This window comes from Eleutherodactylus coqui, chromosome 4 (assembly GCF_035609145.1).
Source record: "Eleutherodactylus coqui strain aEleCoq1 chromosome 4, aEleCoq1.hap1, whole genome shotgun sequence".
NCBI lineage: Eukaryota > Metazoa > Chordata > Amphibia > Anura > Eleutherodactylidae > Eleutherodactylus > Eleutherodactylus coqui.
The window spans coordinates 129,151,085-129,169,173 of record NC_089840.1 but is presented as its reverse complement, the minus strand read 5'-3'; the positions used below and the strand labels follow the sequence as shown (position 1 = coordinate 129,169,173).

Below are 18,089 nucleotides of genomic sequence, written 5' to 3'. Positions count from 1 at the left end.
CTAGCAGTGACATCCAATTCGTCGGCTCGTCTAAAAGGCCCCTCAGGCCGGGCTCACAGGAATGGGTTGGATTCTGCATGCTGGAGTCCTGCAGCGGATTCTGGCTGGTCACCCTGGGTACCTGATTTCTCTGTATTGTGGATGACCGTAGCGGCTCGCCAGCAGTCATGCTCAGTGCAGTCTTTTTTTTTTTTTTTTCATTGTATTTCCCATGCTGTCAGTAAGTGATGACCTAGGTACCTGCAGCCCATATGCAATGTTAATTGCCTGTGTGTTGCGGGATGGTTGCCTCTGTTGACTTCAATGGAGGCCGTCCGTGGCAAAATGGAGCATGCTGCAATTTTTCCACCGTTCACGGAATATGCAATTTGTATCTGAATGTGAAGGAAAAATCAGAAGTTCACTTCTAATGCATGCATTTTGGACCACGGATTCCACAATTAGAAAACGTACATGTGAGCCACCCCTTAGTGTCTCTTTGCCGGCGACTGATGGTTTTTGCCTCATTCATAAAGCGGTTTTGTCTTTCAGTATGAAGTGTAACAGAACAGAAACTACCACCTGAAACTGCTGCTTCAAGTTCAGATCAGTCAAGGAACATCCGTCACAATAGTAACCTACAAGACCAAAGAAGAGAACTTGCGCTGAAGACACAACGCTTGATCTGAAACAAGAAGTTTGTGCCTACTCAACAGCTACACAAGAGCACTTCCCAACGCTGCTATTAGTCTTTGTTTTATCCTCAGCGCCGCACTCTGCATTCGCATTGTGTAGCCGGAGTCGTCTTTCTTAGCTCAGTAGATCATTTTCTCACTATCTCTTTTTAAACTAGCAACCGACAACCTTCTGTACCATCTGCTGTATCCACCAAGCGGTAAATACTACTGAGTGCAATACCCCAATCTCTCAGCAAGGTGGGTACTGTCTTGTAGTGCTTTCATCAATGTTTTTCTTGCAGCCTTCTGTTCCCAGTTATCTTAGAACTTTTTGTTTTTTCACACAAACTATTGGCTGTAATCCAATGTTGATTAGTCCCCCCTGTAACTATGTCCCCAAATTTGAGTATGCTATTAAATAGCAGTCATATATTTTATATTGGGTACCAATTTGCAACATGTCATGCATCCTGCGCTCAGATGTATATTTATACCCTTGTGCCCTGCAAAACAATGCGGTCTCTAGAATTGGGTAAGTGACTACTGCTCCACTGCAGTTTGATAAGGGCTAATTGCATTTTTGTGTATTAAGAAAGTCCCTAAAGTTTCAATGATTTACAAACTTGACTTTATGCCTATTGGTATAGAATATTTCAGAGCTTTGTCTAATAGGGCTAATGTATGTTATAGACCCTTGTCTTCTAGTCACATTGGAGAGAAGCTGATTAAATTTTCTCTCAACCCGTACACATATTGCCTTCCCCGGTAACCACATCTGAATGAAGTGGTCTGGCTTCAGAACCTGTAGTCCCTTTTGTTGTCTAGCCGATTATGGCAGGTTGTCTAGTTCAGTGTTTACCAAGCTTCAGTCCTCGCGACCACCCAACAGGTCATGATTTATGGATACCTGTGGCACTGACAGTAATTACATCACCTGTGCAATGCTATGGAAATCCTGAAAACTTGACCTCTTGGGGTAAGCAGAGGGATAGAGTTTGGGGTACGCTGGTCTTGGTAGATGACCTTTATCTATCCTAAGGCTCCCTACACACAAGCGAGCGCAATATCGGGCCAAGAAACTCTGCCTGATATTGCACTTGCCAACATGTGTTTTATACGCGGATGTGAGGCGTTTTCCTGTCAATCACTTTAGTTAAGTTGCGATCCTCCAGCGTGGCTTTGGTACTGGTGTACCTTGATGCCACCAGAAGCTAGGGGTTTGACAGAGGTTGCATGAAGAAATGCCCCTAGCTCCCAATTGGGTGAAATCTTTATGGATTTTTACCTGGGCAGGAGGTTAAGGGTTATTTTTCCTGTTAGGCTTACGTTATATGTAAGCCTAACAGGAAAAATAAGCCTAACCGTAACCCTCCAGCCCAGGCAAAATCCATACCGATGCTGCTGCTACGATCTGGGGCTCTCCTGCTTCTGCCTATTCTCCAGGCGCCGCATCGTCTTCTCCTGCCGCTGCCATTGCTGCCGCCGCTTCTCCTGTCACCGACAGCACCTCTCCTCCTGCTCCTGTGGCTGCTGCCGACACTCCCACTCTTGCTGCTGTCCTCCCTGAAGGACAACGGCACTTGGTGGATGAAACGCCCTCAGCCAATCACAAGCTGGGGGTGTTACTCCATGTCAAAACTGCTGTATTATGTCGCCACCCCTAACTTCCGGAGATGACCTAATACAGCAGTACCTGTGGCTTTTAGTCGCGCCAAAGGATTGGTAAGTGTTTTCAATGGGGCACCTCACATCGAATGCCATACGATGTGTTTTTACTGTCCCATTGAAAACAATGGGCGATGTGTTCCGAGGAATGCTCAGATAGAGTATGCCACCATCATGTTTGACTGCATTCAAAAGAATAAGGGGTTTATATTCGTGCGTCTCGCGACACACAAGTCTGGAACTATTTTTTTCTTTTGCACGAGACGATCTGTCGGGCTACTGATGCCCCACAGGTCACCCCAGCAATAATTGTTCTTGTGCTTTTGCACAGGAAGGAGCATCACTGACTGAATGGAGGCAGAGTAGCTGGGAATCATTTAGGCCCACCTGCCTCCATTCATGGTGAGCAGGCAGTTTATAAGTGAATGATGGCCTGTTTACAGGGAATGATACTTGTTTAGTTTTCTGCATGCAGAAACTGAACAACGAACAAGAACGACTTCTCGTTCATCATTCAGTCGGTACGAGTGTATGTCCTTAAACTCCCTGTGTTGCGTAATGATGTTTTTGCATTCATGAGACAAGCCAGTATTGAGTCAGAGGTTTTCCTGCTTGGGACAACCCAAAAAAATCCAGTGTATTTGTTCATACCCATACAGTCAGCTTTCTATGTAATCTTTAAAGCCTGCAGACTTTTTCACCTAAGGGCTCGGGAAATTCTTAACCTTTTATATATTAGTACAGGTTGTGGTTTTCAAATAGGTGTGCCCTCTTCATACAAATGTATATGCATGTCGGTCTATACAGAGAAAGCTGTTGGGCTGCCTTCAGATGTGGCAGAACTTGGCACCACAAATCCCCAGAAATGTTATAGTGGGACACATGTGGATGTGATTTTGCAAACCCTGCTCACTCGGTGGAAATATGAGGATGCAGCAGATTGCACCCTTTGCAACTCATGTAGCAATATCTACTGCAAAATCCTTATGTAACATTTAGGCCTCATGCCCATAGCTGGCTTGGATTCCGACTGCGAAATCTCGCAGCGGAATCAGACACGGTGGCCCCCACAATACCTCTGCTGTAAATAATGTGGATTTTCTGCATGCAGTTACACTGCTGTAAGTCCGCAGAGTCTGGGCACCATATGAGCATATGTTGAGTGTGGATCTCCCTTAGAAAGGCAACGTTGCTTAAACATGTCCTCCTGGAAGATCTTTATCACTTTTAATATAGCTTTTTTTCGCAGATGTTGGGTCCTATTGCCGGGGTCTGTTTTCAGTATGCGGTGCCATTCTGTCTGAATAGCTGAAAAGGTATGCAGGCGGAACTCTTAAGTAGAGCAGTTGCATTGAATTTGTCAAACTGAGATCAAAGGTGCAAACTTTGGTCTTGTTTGACATGATTTCCATTTGTTATTTTTGAAGGATATCTTTAGCATAGTCAATCACCTCCATATTACATGATGTGGAATTAACCCCTTCCCAACACGCTAGTGAGATTTTTTAAAAACTTTTTTAGTCAATCCAATGTTGCATCATCCCAGGCTTAGTTAAGGCTGTAACATTTTTGGCTGCATTATTTTCTGTATTCACCAAATTAAGCTACAGACCAAAATATACAGTCAGGAGGATGAGCTGTGATCTCCTCTATTATACTTGTGTGACAGGAGTTATGTGATCAGTAATTGTAGTAGGAGTGTCTGTTCCCTGCAGGCATTTGCAGTGGTAGATCTATGTAATGGCACCACACAAGCTAAGGGCTCTCAGATGAGCATACGCTACTGCGTTTTATGCGTGTAGTTTTTCTGTGTGTATAGTACACAGTACCAATCACACATTGATTTTCAATTGTGCCTTTAACACAGTGTATAAAATGTGTGCAAGAAAGCTTGTCATTCACTATCTTGGAGTGTATATACTCCAAGGTTAGGGTATGGGGATTGTCGGTACGCAGCAAGTACGCATGTCATTGCGTGCTCCCACTAGCGAGAGACACCCATGGCGCAGCAAAACTATGCCTCTGTGAGAGCCTTTAGAGACTGACTGGAAAATGAATACAACCCCCATGTAGATCTGAGCTGGTCAGAACTGATATCACATGACCATCCAAGGAAGAAGCTGAGAGATTCAGACAGAAATGACTAAGCAGGGTACCACTAGCTCACCTATATACTGGGGCAGGAGGGCAAGTGTAGCTACGAAATGAATGAAGAAACAATCACCAGAGTGGCGGCCCTTTAACTATCTAATATCCCCTGATACTTGCCATACACTGAATATTATATGGGAAAAGGTTAAAGATTTCAGATGACTTTTTTTTAGATTACCTGCTGTGTGTCGACATGATGAATGGCAATATATTTGGCCGTTATGACTTTTATCCTGCATTTATCACTAGTTTTCCCTCTGCAGGCTCTAGCTCTAATTTTCAGTTTGCTGTAGCAGCATGTCTGTGATTCTCCACCTCTTTCCTCCTCCCATCTCCATAGATTTCTGTGGACAGCATGAGACATCACCCTTGTCTACTTCTGGTCAGCCTTGTTGTCTCTTTACTAGAGACAGGCAGTGGTCAGCAAATTAAAGGCAAGGGCAATCCTAAGCGGATATGTTTTTTTTAGCACCATACTGGAGACATTTAATGCAATAACTAGCAAAGGTGCAAATTATTTTAACAGAAATTGTCTGAGTGCAGTGCCCACTAAAGCTTATGACCAAAGGTATTCCTATTGTCTATTAGATTAACTTGCCTCATTGGGTATATGACCAGCTTTTAGAAAGTTTCTAAAAGTAACTTTCACTACCTTGTTTTGAAGTCTAAATTCAGCCGCCTGTACACGGGCGGATTTGCATTGCAGAGTCCAGAGTTGGCACCCGCCTCCGGATTCTGCAACAAATACCGACATAGCACGCAATGCGAAAACACGATTTTATCGACACGAGCAGAAATGGATTGTAATTTTTTTAAATTTATTTATTTTTCTGCTCATGGAGAAGAAATCGCAGTATGCTGCGATTCTGTGCGGATGGAAGCCTTCTGTCCCATGGCCCTTTTGCAATGAGCATTGCAGAAGGGTCGCAGGAACTGTGTAATCGCCTACCAACGGTGTGGGTATATCTGTACTGCGCATGTGCGACGGCTAACGCATTCGCAGCACAGATGGCTGCCTGCACACAAGGACAACTGACAGGTACGCAGGGTCACCAGCCAGGCACAGGGTTGGATTCCGCTGCGGGATCCCTCAGCTGGAATGCGACCCATTCATGTGCAGGCGGCCTTACCCTCTTTAAGGGGTTGTCCATGATTAAATATTTACTTTTTCTTTGTTTATGCACAACTTAATAATTTTTCACTTGGTATCCTTATTTAAAAAAAACCCCAAAAACCCTCCTGTTAAGATTTAGGCTGGGCTCACACAGCCGTAAGCGTAAAATGATGTGTATAGACTCAAGCCCATAGAGATCAAGGCACTCTAGCTCGCATACATACACAGCAAAATAGAACTTGCTGCATTTTTTTTTTTTTGCGCTCGCTAATATGATCTAAACTACATACGGCAATGTAATTACCTGTGAGTTACCATGTATCACACAGACGTACAGAGCTCACATAATACGCGGTAAACGTGTGGCTGTGTGAGCCCAGCTACACATTGTGCATGATCTGTAGAAACCATTTTGGGGCATCCCCTTTAAATGCATCTGCTGAGATTAATTTTGTACTACAAAGGCCGGGGCTCAAACTAGTAGGCTTGTATTGTGGATTTCGCGATCAGCGATAAAATGTGGGTATTGAAAGGCATGCATTTTCGACTTGTTCACACTCGCGGATACGAAGTGAGGATTCTGCGAGATGACGAAAGACTTCAGCATGCACTATTTTACCGCAAAATCCGTGCAGACTGCCTACATTGATGTCAATGGAGGCTGTCTAACCCACAGCCCATACTCTATTAGCGTTGCGTATGGGCTGCAGGTATCCGCGTCCTCGCTAAGCGAACGTGCGAGAACTGCAAATAAACGATAAAACTGTACTTCGCATGACTGCCTTCGAGCCTCCACAGTCATCTTCAGTACAGTTAGGCCGCCTGCAGATGAGCGGGTCGGATCCGGCGGAGAGAATTCTTGCCGCGGGACCCGACCCGAGCGCCTGCAGAGACGAGCGCGTACTCACCCGCGCCCGGCGGCCCCGGCTCTTTCATGTGTCTGCAGCCGGCGCATGTGCAGACCGGAGCCGGCGGCCGGGTGAGTGACGTTTCTGTGCGGGGCATGCCGCGGTTTGTTTGCCGCGCGACATTTCGCGCGGCCAAACCGCGGCCGTCTGCATAGGAGTGCGTATTGTAATGCACTCCTATGCAGGCTTTCAGTGGCGGAAATCCCGCCGCGGGATTCCCGCCCGTGTGCAGGCGGCCTTAATGGAGGTGTGCAGGGTCATCGGCTGGGCTCATAGCTGGAGTATGCTACAGGCCTCTCGCATGCGGAGTCCAATCTGCTCCTGTGAGCCCGGCTTAAGTATTTAAGTGCAGTCATCTGAGCCCACACCTCCCCATGGGATCCCTGCAGCTCTGGCCTTGAACGTTCTGGAATTGAGCATTACTTTACTGCTCGGCGCTTCCTGTCATAACATACATGTTTTGCATATTTGTTGATCACAAGTGATAGAAGGGATGATTGACGTGTCCTGGAATTGTCACCTTTCTGCCAGGTGCATGTATTGCTAACAGCCAAGTTAGTTTTTCTCCATCTGAGTGAATCCTATCAAACCGCCCTGCATCTGGAGGGGTCATCTGATTTCTCAAGGTGTTCTCTTCATGCCTTGCGTGATGTTTTTTTTTTATTTGGATAACTTAAAAAAAAAAAACAACCCTCATCTGTAACTGTCTCTCCTTGTCCTGTCTTCTGTCAGTCAAACTGCATCCTTCCATAACAAAATTAAATGACTTGCCATTATTGATGTCCATCGTAGTATTAGACCTGTAACCTGTTTTCACCTCCTAGGGCTGGCATCTTGCAATGAGCTATTTCTCATTTACAGCCTAACTGGAATTGATAAGGTTGTCTTGTTTGATTTTGTTATATGCAGCATTATAAAATTAAGTTGAAACAGGAGTAGGAATATGGCAAGCACCTGGAAAGAATTTGTTGAATTTTCCATGCCGTCTTCTCCCCCTACTGCATACGTTAGTGCCAACCTGGGCAATGCATCTCCAGTCGGACTGACTTTATCACCTTATGGCCGATCAGTAAGTTATTTCACCAGTTCTAATGATTAACCACAAGCTCTAGTCCATATAGACTCGGGGCACATGCCTTAAACAGTGGCTTTTTTTCCCCCTTATCCCCTCCCCCCCCTCTCTCCCTTCCCTTCATTACTTTTTGTTTTCCATCTTTGTTCTTTGCTTTCTGCTTGTCTTTAGTTCATCTGATTTTATATTTTTATTTTCCCCCAACCTAGATATCTTTGTATAAAAGCTAATTTTTAAGATTTGAAGACAATGGAGACTAAATAAAACCTGTTACTTGCATATGTTGAGATATTATCGTTTCTTCTCCCTAGCATGGGCGCTGTATTTTTATTATGGGGGTAAAAGCTTGGCACCTCTTCTAAGTATAGATTTCAACAGGTTTTTTTCCTACTGTGTTTCTCCGAAAATAAGATGGAGGTTTTATATAAATTTTTCCCATAGCGATGTTAGGGCTTCTTTTCAGGGGATGTCTTATTTTACTTACCCGGCAGGCTCAGTCCAGGTCCTTCCTGGTGCTCTCCAGAGCCCCGGCAAGGTTCCCGAAGTCCTCGGCCGCCCACATAGGATCACATCCTGGTTAAGGGATTTATAAATCCCGCCTCAACACAAAGCAGTGGCTGTAATTGGTACTTCAAGCGCTGAGTTAATTTGCTGAGCCGCGACACTTGAAGAACCAATCACAGCTATCGCTTCGTGGAGGCGGGATTTATGAGTCCCTTAACCAGGAAGTGATCCTGTGTGGGCGGCAGAGGACTGGGGGAACCATGCTGGAGCTCTGGAGAGCAGCAGAGAGGGCCTGGAACGAGCCTGCTAGGTAAGTGACGCAACTAATTAAAAAAAACATTCAATAGGAATGAATTAACTAACAAGGGCTTATATTTCAGGCCTCTGAAAACCCTAAAATTCAGGCAAGAGCTTATTTTCGAGGAGAAACGGTAATTCAGTTCATGGTTACTTGAGTGATGTAGAATGCTGGAAATTCAAAGTAAACTCGTGATTACTGCATAATATGTGCATTATTCTGATTGCTAATGGCGTTTTCAGTGGTTAATGTCACTCATCTTTTTGGTGTCTGGGTCAATGTGCACCATATATAAATATCAGTTAATGGTCCCTGCAAACTGCTTCTCCATGTTGAGAATTGGTTTTATCCATATGAAAACAGTTTTGCAAATTTCCCTGGTTTTTGCTGCAGCCATGTGGACACTCTCTTGAAGTGAACGGAACACTGTAATACTCTGCTGCTACAAAATTTATGGTGGAGGTCCAATACTTAGTCCCCCTGCTGATCACATGTTGATAGTATAGCCTGAAGACGGGCCATCGTTTGTGTTTTTGTTTTGTTTTTTGTTTTTTTGTTTTTTTTAAAGCCTACATAACCCCTTTAATTAAAAACAAAAGCTCACCATCTTTCTGCACCCCTCTCGGAGGGCAGCACCAGGTAGGTGACAGTCACGCTGATTACAGTGATATGTCTGCTGTGTAGATCTGTGCAGTAGTTATGGAGAAACTTGCATTTTATCAGTAGCAGCACTAAAAGTAGTCCTGGATATTCACGGGTGGCAGGCTAGCTACACCCACCCCTCCTCCAGCCAATGATTGACAGCATTCTAATTACTGTGCATTGAGTTTCCAAACATTGGCTGGAGGGTGTGGTAGATGTGGCTAGCTGCTGCTCATGAATATCCAGGACTACTTCTGTGGGTTCTACTAGTAAAATGCAGGTTTCTCCAAACCTTCTGCACAGATTTACACAACAGGTAAATCTTTGCAATTGGTGTGACAGCCACCACCTTATGGTGGCCTCAATGAGGGCGGCGAAAAGATGGGGATAGTCTCTATAAATCTCCCATTGACTAATAGTTGGAGCAAACTACTTTCAACATATGATTTGGCCATAGATTGGGTATTGCGGCAGTAATGTGGCGTTGTACTGCTACTAAAAGATTCCCTGAAATGAAGTGTTCTACCTTTTGTGGGCTGTAAGAAGCCTTGTGCTTCACAGCGACATTCAGTTGCAGCGCACAGGCTAGTTTTTTTTTGAGAGCCTCAATTGATCTTCTGTGATGCTTTTTAGATTTGTTTAGAATCACTTTTTTTTCTTTTTTTTCCCTTCAATGTTCAGTCCATTGTATTTTCCCAACAGAATATCGAGCAAACAGATGTTGAGTGAAAAGTCCTGGAGCCGTGCTTGTATGATGCCTTACGTCCTACACTATATAGTATACAGTTTGCTTGGGATAGATGTGACAGTGCTTTATTCTAAAGTGATTAATCCGTGATCTTAAATCTTATGGTGATGTTCTAAACGTCTCGTCCTTCAATTCTGCAAGGCAGAGTGTTTACCTGTTGGCTAGTTATGCTTTATAGAACTCCAGGAAGTGTTTAATGCCAACCAAGTAAGGGTGCTTTTACATCGGGTGACCTGTCCAGAGCAGATGCCCAACCAGTCGTCCCGGCAATAATTGTTCCTGTGCTTTAACACAAACGAGCACCGCTGACTGAATGAAGGTGGAGCGGGTCGGATCGCTACGGCCATCCGCCTCCATTCACAATAAGCAGGCAGTTTATAAGTGATGCTACCTGTTTGCCCAGAAAGATACGTCCAGTTTTCTGCAAACATTTGCATGGATTGCTCCATGTAAAAGCACCTTAACTGAATTTTTGTAAGGCTCTGTTCCTACTGAAGCCCTGGTTTTTGTGGTAGGATATCCCATCTCCAGCCCCACTCGGATGGATGTAATAGTGAATGTCGGTCATTGCAGCTCCTATTGACAATGGGAACCGTAATCCTCCTGTGCTTCAGATCTGCCTGTGATATGAGGCAGGTCATCAGATGCTGAAAAGGCAGTGTGAACGTGCTCTTAGTATACTTTTTTTGTTTCAGTTCTTTCAAATCTGTTTGCATGTAAACAAGAGTTGTCATTGAGTGACCGCAGAGGCTGGAGGTCTGTTCATGCCCCCCCTACTCTTAGCCTGGACGTGCTTGTCCTGCTCCCAGCAGTGGGTGAACTTGTAGAGTAATGCTTAGCTAAATGCAATAGCAAACACAATTCTCCCTCATGAATTGCTAGTGTATCAGTCTGACGCACAGAGCATTGTATAGACTGGATAGAGTTGTAACAAATTGTGTAGTGAGCTTCCCCCACTTCAGTTTAGGGCTCATGTTGTTCCTGTGGCTGTGTACCACTACATGGTGCCTTTGCATGGCACTAATGTAACTTGCACATTACCATGGTACCATGTAGAGCTATTCCAAACTAAGGTGTTCATGCTTGGCAGTGAACCCATGATGTAGTTGTGGCATGTTTCATCACATGCTTCCCTATAAGCATACATTTCACTTATTCAAGGGGACAAGCTTGTACCTCACTAAAGCAGCTGGAGCGCCAGTGTAGGGTCCGTGTGTGCAGGTTACTGAGGGTGAGCCTATGGTCTATAAATGTTTTCTAAAAACATTAGCATGTTTTATGTAGTTCCTAATGTGATCTGTTCCCCTAAATTGGTATTGGCCCCAAATTGCTTGATTGTCTTCTGATTTCTGCATTTAACTGTTTATCCCAGCTGTATGTGATGGAGAAGCTATATACTGTATCAGAGTCCCTTACACCATCTACTGCTCTCCCTATAAGTCCCACCTCCTCCTCATGTGCGCCCAAAAAGCAGAAGAGGACCCCCCTGTATCAGAGATCTGTAAGTCAGGGAGTATTTGGCCCACAGCATGAGTATTTGCAGCACAAGGTGTTCACTGTTTTTATTAACCCACTAAATATTGGGCATCTGAAAACTTAAAGTTGGGCCCCTTCTAGGCATCTCACGTGGTGTCTTTCCAATCTTGAGATTTGATATTGCTACATGTACAGCTTTCGTGTACCTTTTTTACCGGATGCCTTTTTTTTTTTTTGGCAAGTTTTGTCCATTTGTCCAACTTTAATCTATAATCTAAACTGCAAAATATTTGGCTCTTTTGACATGTCCGTTTTAGTAAAGACAAGAAAAGATGCTCTAGAATTTAACAAACTGTTCCTCCTGGAAACTTGTGAATTGACAAGTGGGTGTTACTAGGGGGGGGTGCTCCCTGCATAATTTGACATTGCCCAATCAGTGCTGATAGTATCACTGTAGAACACTCTCCTTATACAATAGTAGCACCCAGTTACCAATTCATAAAAATTGGAAGAATGGGGAATGGCACAGTGTAGTTACGCTCCTCTTACACAAGTCGGTTCTCGTTTGACTGAACAAGTGACGTCACCGCCAACTTGTACGCTCTCGTACAGCCGGTTCAGACAGGCAGAGGCAATCGTTGGCTCTTCAACCGAGAATCGTTCAGTCCCTGTAGTGACGGAGAAGGGCTGAATAAATTTAAACTGAGCGATTAGTGAAGGAGCCAATGATTATTTTTATGCCTGCATACAATGAACGACTAACGAGAAGGGAACAGTTTGCCGTTCAGTCTTTGGCCTTTGTTTAGACCGGACATGTATCATTCACTTGTGCTCATATGAAGATGCTGCAGAACTTCTGTTCTTGGGGAATACAAATATTTACTATGGGCTCGTTCACACTCGCACTTTTTTTTTTTTTTTTTTTAATTCCATTGTTTGTTGAGTGCCTAGAAAGGAGCCAATGATGAACCCCAAAAGTGTTGGATGCAAATGTGCTAGGCAGACCCCGTTGACTATAATGTGGTCCTCTCTGCCCTCTGGAGTCTACAGGACCCTATAGCGCTGCATGCAACGCTACTTCATTGTAGTTTTTAATAGAAATCTGTGAAGGAACCTCCAACACAGATCTGAGCGAGCCCTTAAACAAATACCAGCAGCGGTGACAGGCATCCTCTGAATACTAAATTCTAACTTGGATAAGAAACCTGCTTTTAAATCTCTAACCACAGCCCCTCATTCACATCATGTTTTCCATGTTTGTTTTTAACTTTGCTTTTTAATTTCTGCATTATTTGCATTTTTTTTCCTTGTAGAAGTGTCTTTTGTCTTGCTTTATGGATAAGTTGTTTGTAAACTTTTCATGTTTGTTATATTATCGTATATACCGGAGTATAAGACGACTTTTGAACCCCCAAAAATCTGATCTGAAGTCGGGGGTCGTCTTATACGCCGGTAATACAAAAAAAAAAGTGTCAAAGAAAAAAAAAATCATTACTCGCCTCCCCTGGCGTTTTGCGGCGCTGCTGCAGGATGTCGCTCCCTCCTGGTCCCCGGCAGAGCATTGCTTTCTGAATGCGGGGCTTGAAATCCCCGCCTCCAGAAAGTTAATACTGTGATTGGCTAACACGCCGTCAGCCAATCATTGAATGGCTGTGATTGGCTGATGGCGTGTGTTAGCTAATCACAGTATTAGCTTTCTGGAGGCAGGGATTTCAAGCCCCGCGTCTAGAAAGCAATGCTCTGCCGGGGACCAGGAGGGAGCGACATCCTGCAGCAGCGCCGCAGAACACCGGGGAAGGTGAGTAATGATTTTTTTATTTTTTTTTTTGCTCCGCTGTATTCCCGGCGTATAAGGTGACAGTTGGGGGGGGTCGTCTTATACGCCGGAATATATGGTAATCCCATCCTTTTTTATTGCGTTGCTTTTTAATAGGTGATTGAAACAGTTTGTTTTTTCTATTAGATGAGCTTTGACCCAAACCTTCTCCACAACAATGGACACAATGGGTACCCCAATGGTACTTCAGCACTGCGTGAAACAGGCGTGATTGAGAAACTGCTAACATCTTACGGATTTATCCAGTGTTCAGAACGTCAAGCTAGATTATTCTTCCATTGCTCACAATACAATGGGAACTTGCAAGAGCTTAAAGTTGGAGGTAACCATTGAGTTTGCAAAGGTTTTTATTTTTTTGTGCATATAGGGGTTGTCCTTATAAACTATTATAGTAAACGAACAGCACAAAAGGGTCCCTGTACATACATAGCCGGAGTGGAGAGCCACTAACCAAAGCTGCACCTTGTTTGGCAGATTCTGCATCGCCGTGTCTTACATGGTCACCCTTTCATTTAAATGGACACTACAATACCATTATGTTGTCACCTAATCGCCAGGGACAATTACGTCTGCAATGAAGCCAATCACAATTATTTAAAGTCCTTTTACAACTCTCGTAAAGCTATAGGAAAACTTCTAGATATTTATAATATGCAGCCATGCCACAAGTTATAGTGGTCTCGGAATACAATATTTTCAGTGGCTGTCCCTGGAACATTGTAACATGAAACCAGATTGAACATACAATGTTAGGCCTTATTCACAAGAGCATGTCCAACTTTGGTGTGTAAAACACACTGATTTTTAATGGGCCTTCAGTTCTCGCACACAAAAAAGGCATCTCGTGCGCCTCTCCTTCAGCGCCTCACCTATGGGAAGCACTGAGCGCGAGGAGCTGTCACACAGGACGAGAAGCCAGCGAGTGCCAACGAGGCTTTCAAGCTGACTGAAAAGTCAGCTTAAACAACCCACGTTTGTTATCTGTTCAAGTTTCTTTAATCTTCATGTTTGTATTACTTTTAACATGTCAGGGCATCGGAACCCATTAGCAATGTTTTAGAGTTAGTTTCAATGTACAGTAATCATGAGAGAACTTTACTTTTTCAGATGATGTTGAGTTTGAAGTGTCATCAGACCGGCGTACTGGTAAACCAATTGCGGTTAAATTGGTAAAGATCAAAACTGAAATTATGCCAGAAGAAAGAATTAATGGACAGGTGGGTGTTCGCATAATTCATTTCAGAATTTTCTAATGGTCTTCTAGGGATTCGCCAGAGAAATTAACCCAAAATCTTCTTTGGCTCCAGGGCATCATTTCCACGGCACTCGCAGATTACATTTTTTTTTAATTTTTTTACTGCGGATCATCCGTGCGGAAAAAATCTACAACCCCCATCCTCTAGCCCTTTTTCCAACCTTCCTAATTGATTTTTAACCTTCAGATCCGCAGTGAATCGTAAGCTCCCATAGATATAATTGGAGCACATCCGTAGTAAAATGGCTTGATTTGCGGATCTCACGTGTGGGTGCCACGCTCCGATTATGCAAATCAAATCTGCCCGTGGACATTAAGCCATAGGTGGTATAGGGTTTCCTTCCCTCACCACGGTTAGTTATGTGAATACAAGGAGCAGGCTGACTGAATCATTTTAATAACTAAGTCAGCTGCCTTTGGATAACTGGTGCAGTGACAAAAGTGGTCTAGCTGGCTTGGTTACTGGAATGAGTTAGCTAGGCCCCTGCATTGAGTTCACACACTTTGGGAGAGGGGAGCAATTTCTACACCATGTGATCCAGTATCTGATGCGGCCTGGAAGCAGAGGTGTTGCCACCATTGGACTGTGACTGAATTTAGGTACATTTATCTGGATAACCCTTTTTTTGTCTTTGTGTTTTGTTTCTCTCTATGGGAGTTTTAGCAATATGCAGTGTTTTGTTGTTCAGGCAGTTGGTGGTAATGGACGGCTGCAAGCCTTGGGAAGGAATGCTCAGTGACATATTACATGCTGTACATTTGATAAGGAAGGTGGCACAATACATCTGCAGCGCCACCTATTGGATGGCAGCGCTCATGCAAATCAATGTTCTGACCCTTTATACAGGTCTTTGTAACAATGATTGGGAATTGAGAATTGTTACGAATACTGGTATAAAGAGCCGGACATGGATGGCAGCATTCCTGCAAATCAAATCGGTGGCGCTGCAGAGGTATTGTTCTATCTTCCTTATTTGCATATATTTCCCAGAGGAGCATGAATGGTGTTATAAGTCTCCGCACTCACCTTCTAGGTGCTCTCCTTAAGCAGTGATAATACCCCTTCTGACTCGCGTAGATTTGATAATGCACCGCGTACTTCTACTAAGTAAATTGAGCAGTGCCAATCCTGGAGTACTCAACCATTTTAACCATAGCTTATTGTATTTGTAGCCCACTTTAAGTTTTGAGGTATAATCCTTTTTTAAAATTCTTTTGTATCCGAATAGGTCGTCTGTGCTGTGCCTCATAATTTGGAAAGCAAATCCCCGGCTGCCCCAGGCCAGAGTCCCTCAGGGAGTGTGTGCTATGAACGTAATGGAGTAAGTGCTAAGGCCTCTTTAATAACTTTGTGGAATGTTACAGTGCAAGACATTCACTGTGCCATTAGAGGGAACCTGTCAGCAGCTGGGTACAGTGACAAATGCACTGACTTCTACAGTCTCGTCACTTATACGAGGCAGGTTAGTGCTTTTGCAAATCTCGAAAATGTCAGGATTGGAGGGGAGTTATGTGAAGTTAATACATATTCATATGTGCTCCCTCCTACTGCTCTCCTTCCTCCTGGTGGGGGAAGAGTGCACATATGCATATGCATTAATATTTCAATTTAGTAAATGCATCCATACGTGGGTGTGGCCTAACCCTGAAGGACATGGGCCCCCCTCCCCTCCTTTATCCATCAACCTAGATGTCTATGGGCTTGTTTGCAGGCAGAGTTGTATTTTTCAATGGTGCTATTTAATATACCATATAATGTACTGAAAAAAAAATAAAAAAATTTGTAGGTGGAGTGAAATGGGGGAAAAAAAATAAGTAAAAAAATAGATTCCGCAGTTTTTGAGTGTCTTGCTTTTATGGTGTACACACTACAACAAAAATGACATAACTTTATTCTTTGGGTAAATAAACTTCTATAGTATTTTGGGGGTTATTTTGCTGTCCTATCCACCCCGCTTCCCCCTCAAAGATATTTAATTTAATTATTTTCTGCTGCTGCTTTATGACAGCCATAACTTTATTTTTCCATCGACATAGTTGTGCAAGCGCTCATTTTGTGCGGGACGTCCTGTAGTTTACGTTGGCACCATGTTAGAGTACATACGACTTTTTGATCCCTTTTTTTCCTATTACATATTTTTCTCTGACAACATTCACCGTGCGGGGTAAATAAATAATGCGTAACTTTGATTGGACTTTTACAGATGCAGCAATACCAAATATGTTTTTCTGTTTTATTTATTTTAATTATCACAAAAGAGTTTTGTAAACTATTTTTTTTTAAATTTTTTTTAATTAGTAAAACTTTTTAAACTTATTTTTACTTTATTTTTTGTCCCTTCTGAACTTGCAATGCTTTGATTGCTCCTGCAGTCTGATGTAATACCATAGCATTACATCATACTGCGATCTGACAATCAAGCCACGCCACAGACATGGCTTGATGGGCATTTTGCAATGACAGCCCTGGTGTGTTTCCGAAGGCCCTAAGTTGCCATGACAACCGCACGGCAACCTACGATGTTTTCGCAGGAGGCCATTTGGGGCCTCTGAACATCGGTCGGGGCATTTAAAGGGTTAACGGCTTCGATGAGTGGCGCGGCTTATTGGAGCTGTTGCAGATGGGTGCCAGCTGTAAGAAACAGCTGGCACCCTCGTTGATTGGAGAACAATCGCTCCCTGATCCCCCTCTATAAATAACCCTGAAGCTGCAGGAAGGAACTGTGCGCTCTGCAGCCTTAAGGGGTTAAAGGGGTTTTCTGCTCTGGGACGTAAAAAAGTTATAAGGGCCTAAAAAGAAGAAAAATTGAAAAGTCTCCTATTCTTCCTGTCTAGCTCTGGAACTCCAGTGCCTGCCGCATGAAACCCCGAAAATATGGGGAAATTCCACTTTTCTTAAGCTCTAATAACCTTTCTCCCCCCCCCCCCCCCCCGTGTTACTGGAAACCTGTACACTAAATGTTTTCGCATCTTGCTTAGGGCCCTTTTATATGGGACGACTTTTTGAGCGCCGATGCCTGAAAGGTCGTTCCAGCGATAATTGTTCCTGTGCTTTTACACAGGAACAAGCATTGCTCAATGAATGGAGACTGAGCAGGTGGGGGACTACTTCGGACTGCCCGCCTCTGTTCACACAGGGCGATGCGCCCAGACTGAAAGATGACCGAGAAACAAATGAATTCTTCATCATTCAGTCTGTTATGCATTTAGACTGATTACTGTTCAGATAACCGCTGAATGCAGGAGTCTGAGCAACTTAACAGCCCGTGTAAAAGGGCCCTTATATGGGCTGAGTCGTAAAACTAACATTTATACGTGTTTTTTTTTTTTTCTTCTTTTTTTCCCCTTTTCTTTTCTGCCCCTCCGATGCAGGAAGTGTTTTATCTAACCTATACCCCAGAAGATGTGGATGGAAGTATTCAGCTTGAGACTGGAGACAAAATTAATTTTATTATTGAAACTAACAAACAGTAAGTTTAGCCTTTTTTTCTTTTCTTTCTAAAATTGCAGATGGATAAGCCTTGGTAATCAGTCTGGTGCTTCTACTGATGCCCTCTGTGAGATAAGAGCTTGTTTCATAGCCTGCGCCAGTAATAGTTGTGTCTTTTTTTGTCTGTTTTTTTTTGTTTAGTTTTTCTATTTGCTTTTATTTAACACAATTGTCAAACAAAGACAATACACAATGATGTAACATTGAAGTTGCTTACAAAAACAGTATTGTGTTTCCCAATTATAATTGACAATGGTATAGTATCAAAATATA

At 43.5% G+C, this 18,089-nt stretch overlaps 1 protein-coding gene across 3 annotated transcripts in view; it reads left to right on the top strand.

Moving 5' to 3' along the window:
* CSDE1 (cold shock domain containing E1) overlaps window positions 1-18,089 on the top strand; it is a 44,963-nt gene that overhangs the window by 7,520 nt on the left and 19,354 nt on the right. For 2 of the 3 annotated variants that reach the window (XM_066600095.1, XM_066600093.1), the window contains exons 2-7: window positions 532-914; window positions 11,131-11,259; window positions 13,198-13,393; window positions 14,179-14,288; window positions 15,556-15,648; window positions 17,699-17,796. In XM_066600095.1, the coding sequence (XP_066456192.1) occupies window positions 11,140-11,259; window positions 13,198-13,393; window positions 14,179-14,288; window positions 15,556-15,648; window positions 17,699-17,796 (617 nt within the window). In that variant the 5' untranslated portion in view covers window positions 532-914; window positions 11,131-11,139. The remainder of the gene's footprint in view (window positions 1-531; window positions 915-11,130; window positions 11,260-13,197; window positions 13,394-14,178; window positions 14,289-15,555; window positions 15,649-17,698; window positions 17,797-18,089) is intronic. The other variant, XM_066600094.1, reaches the window with a different exon arrangement.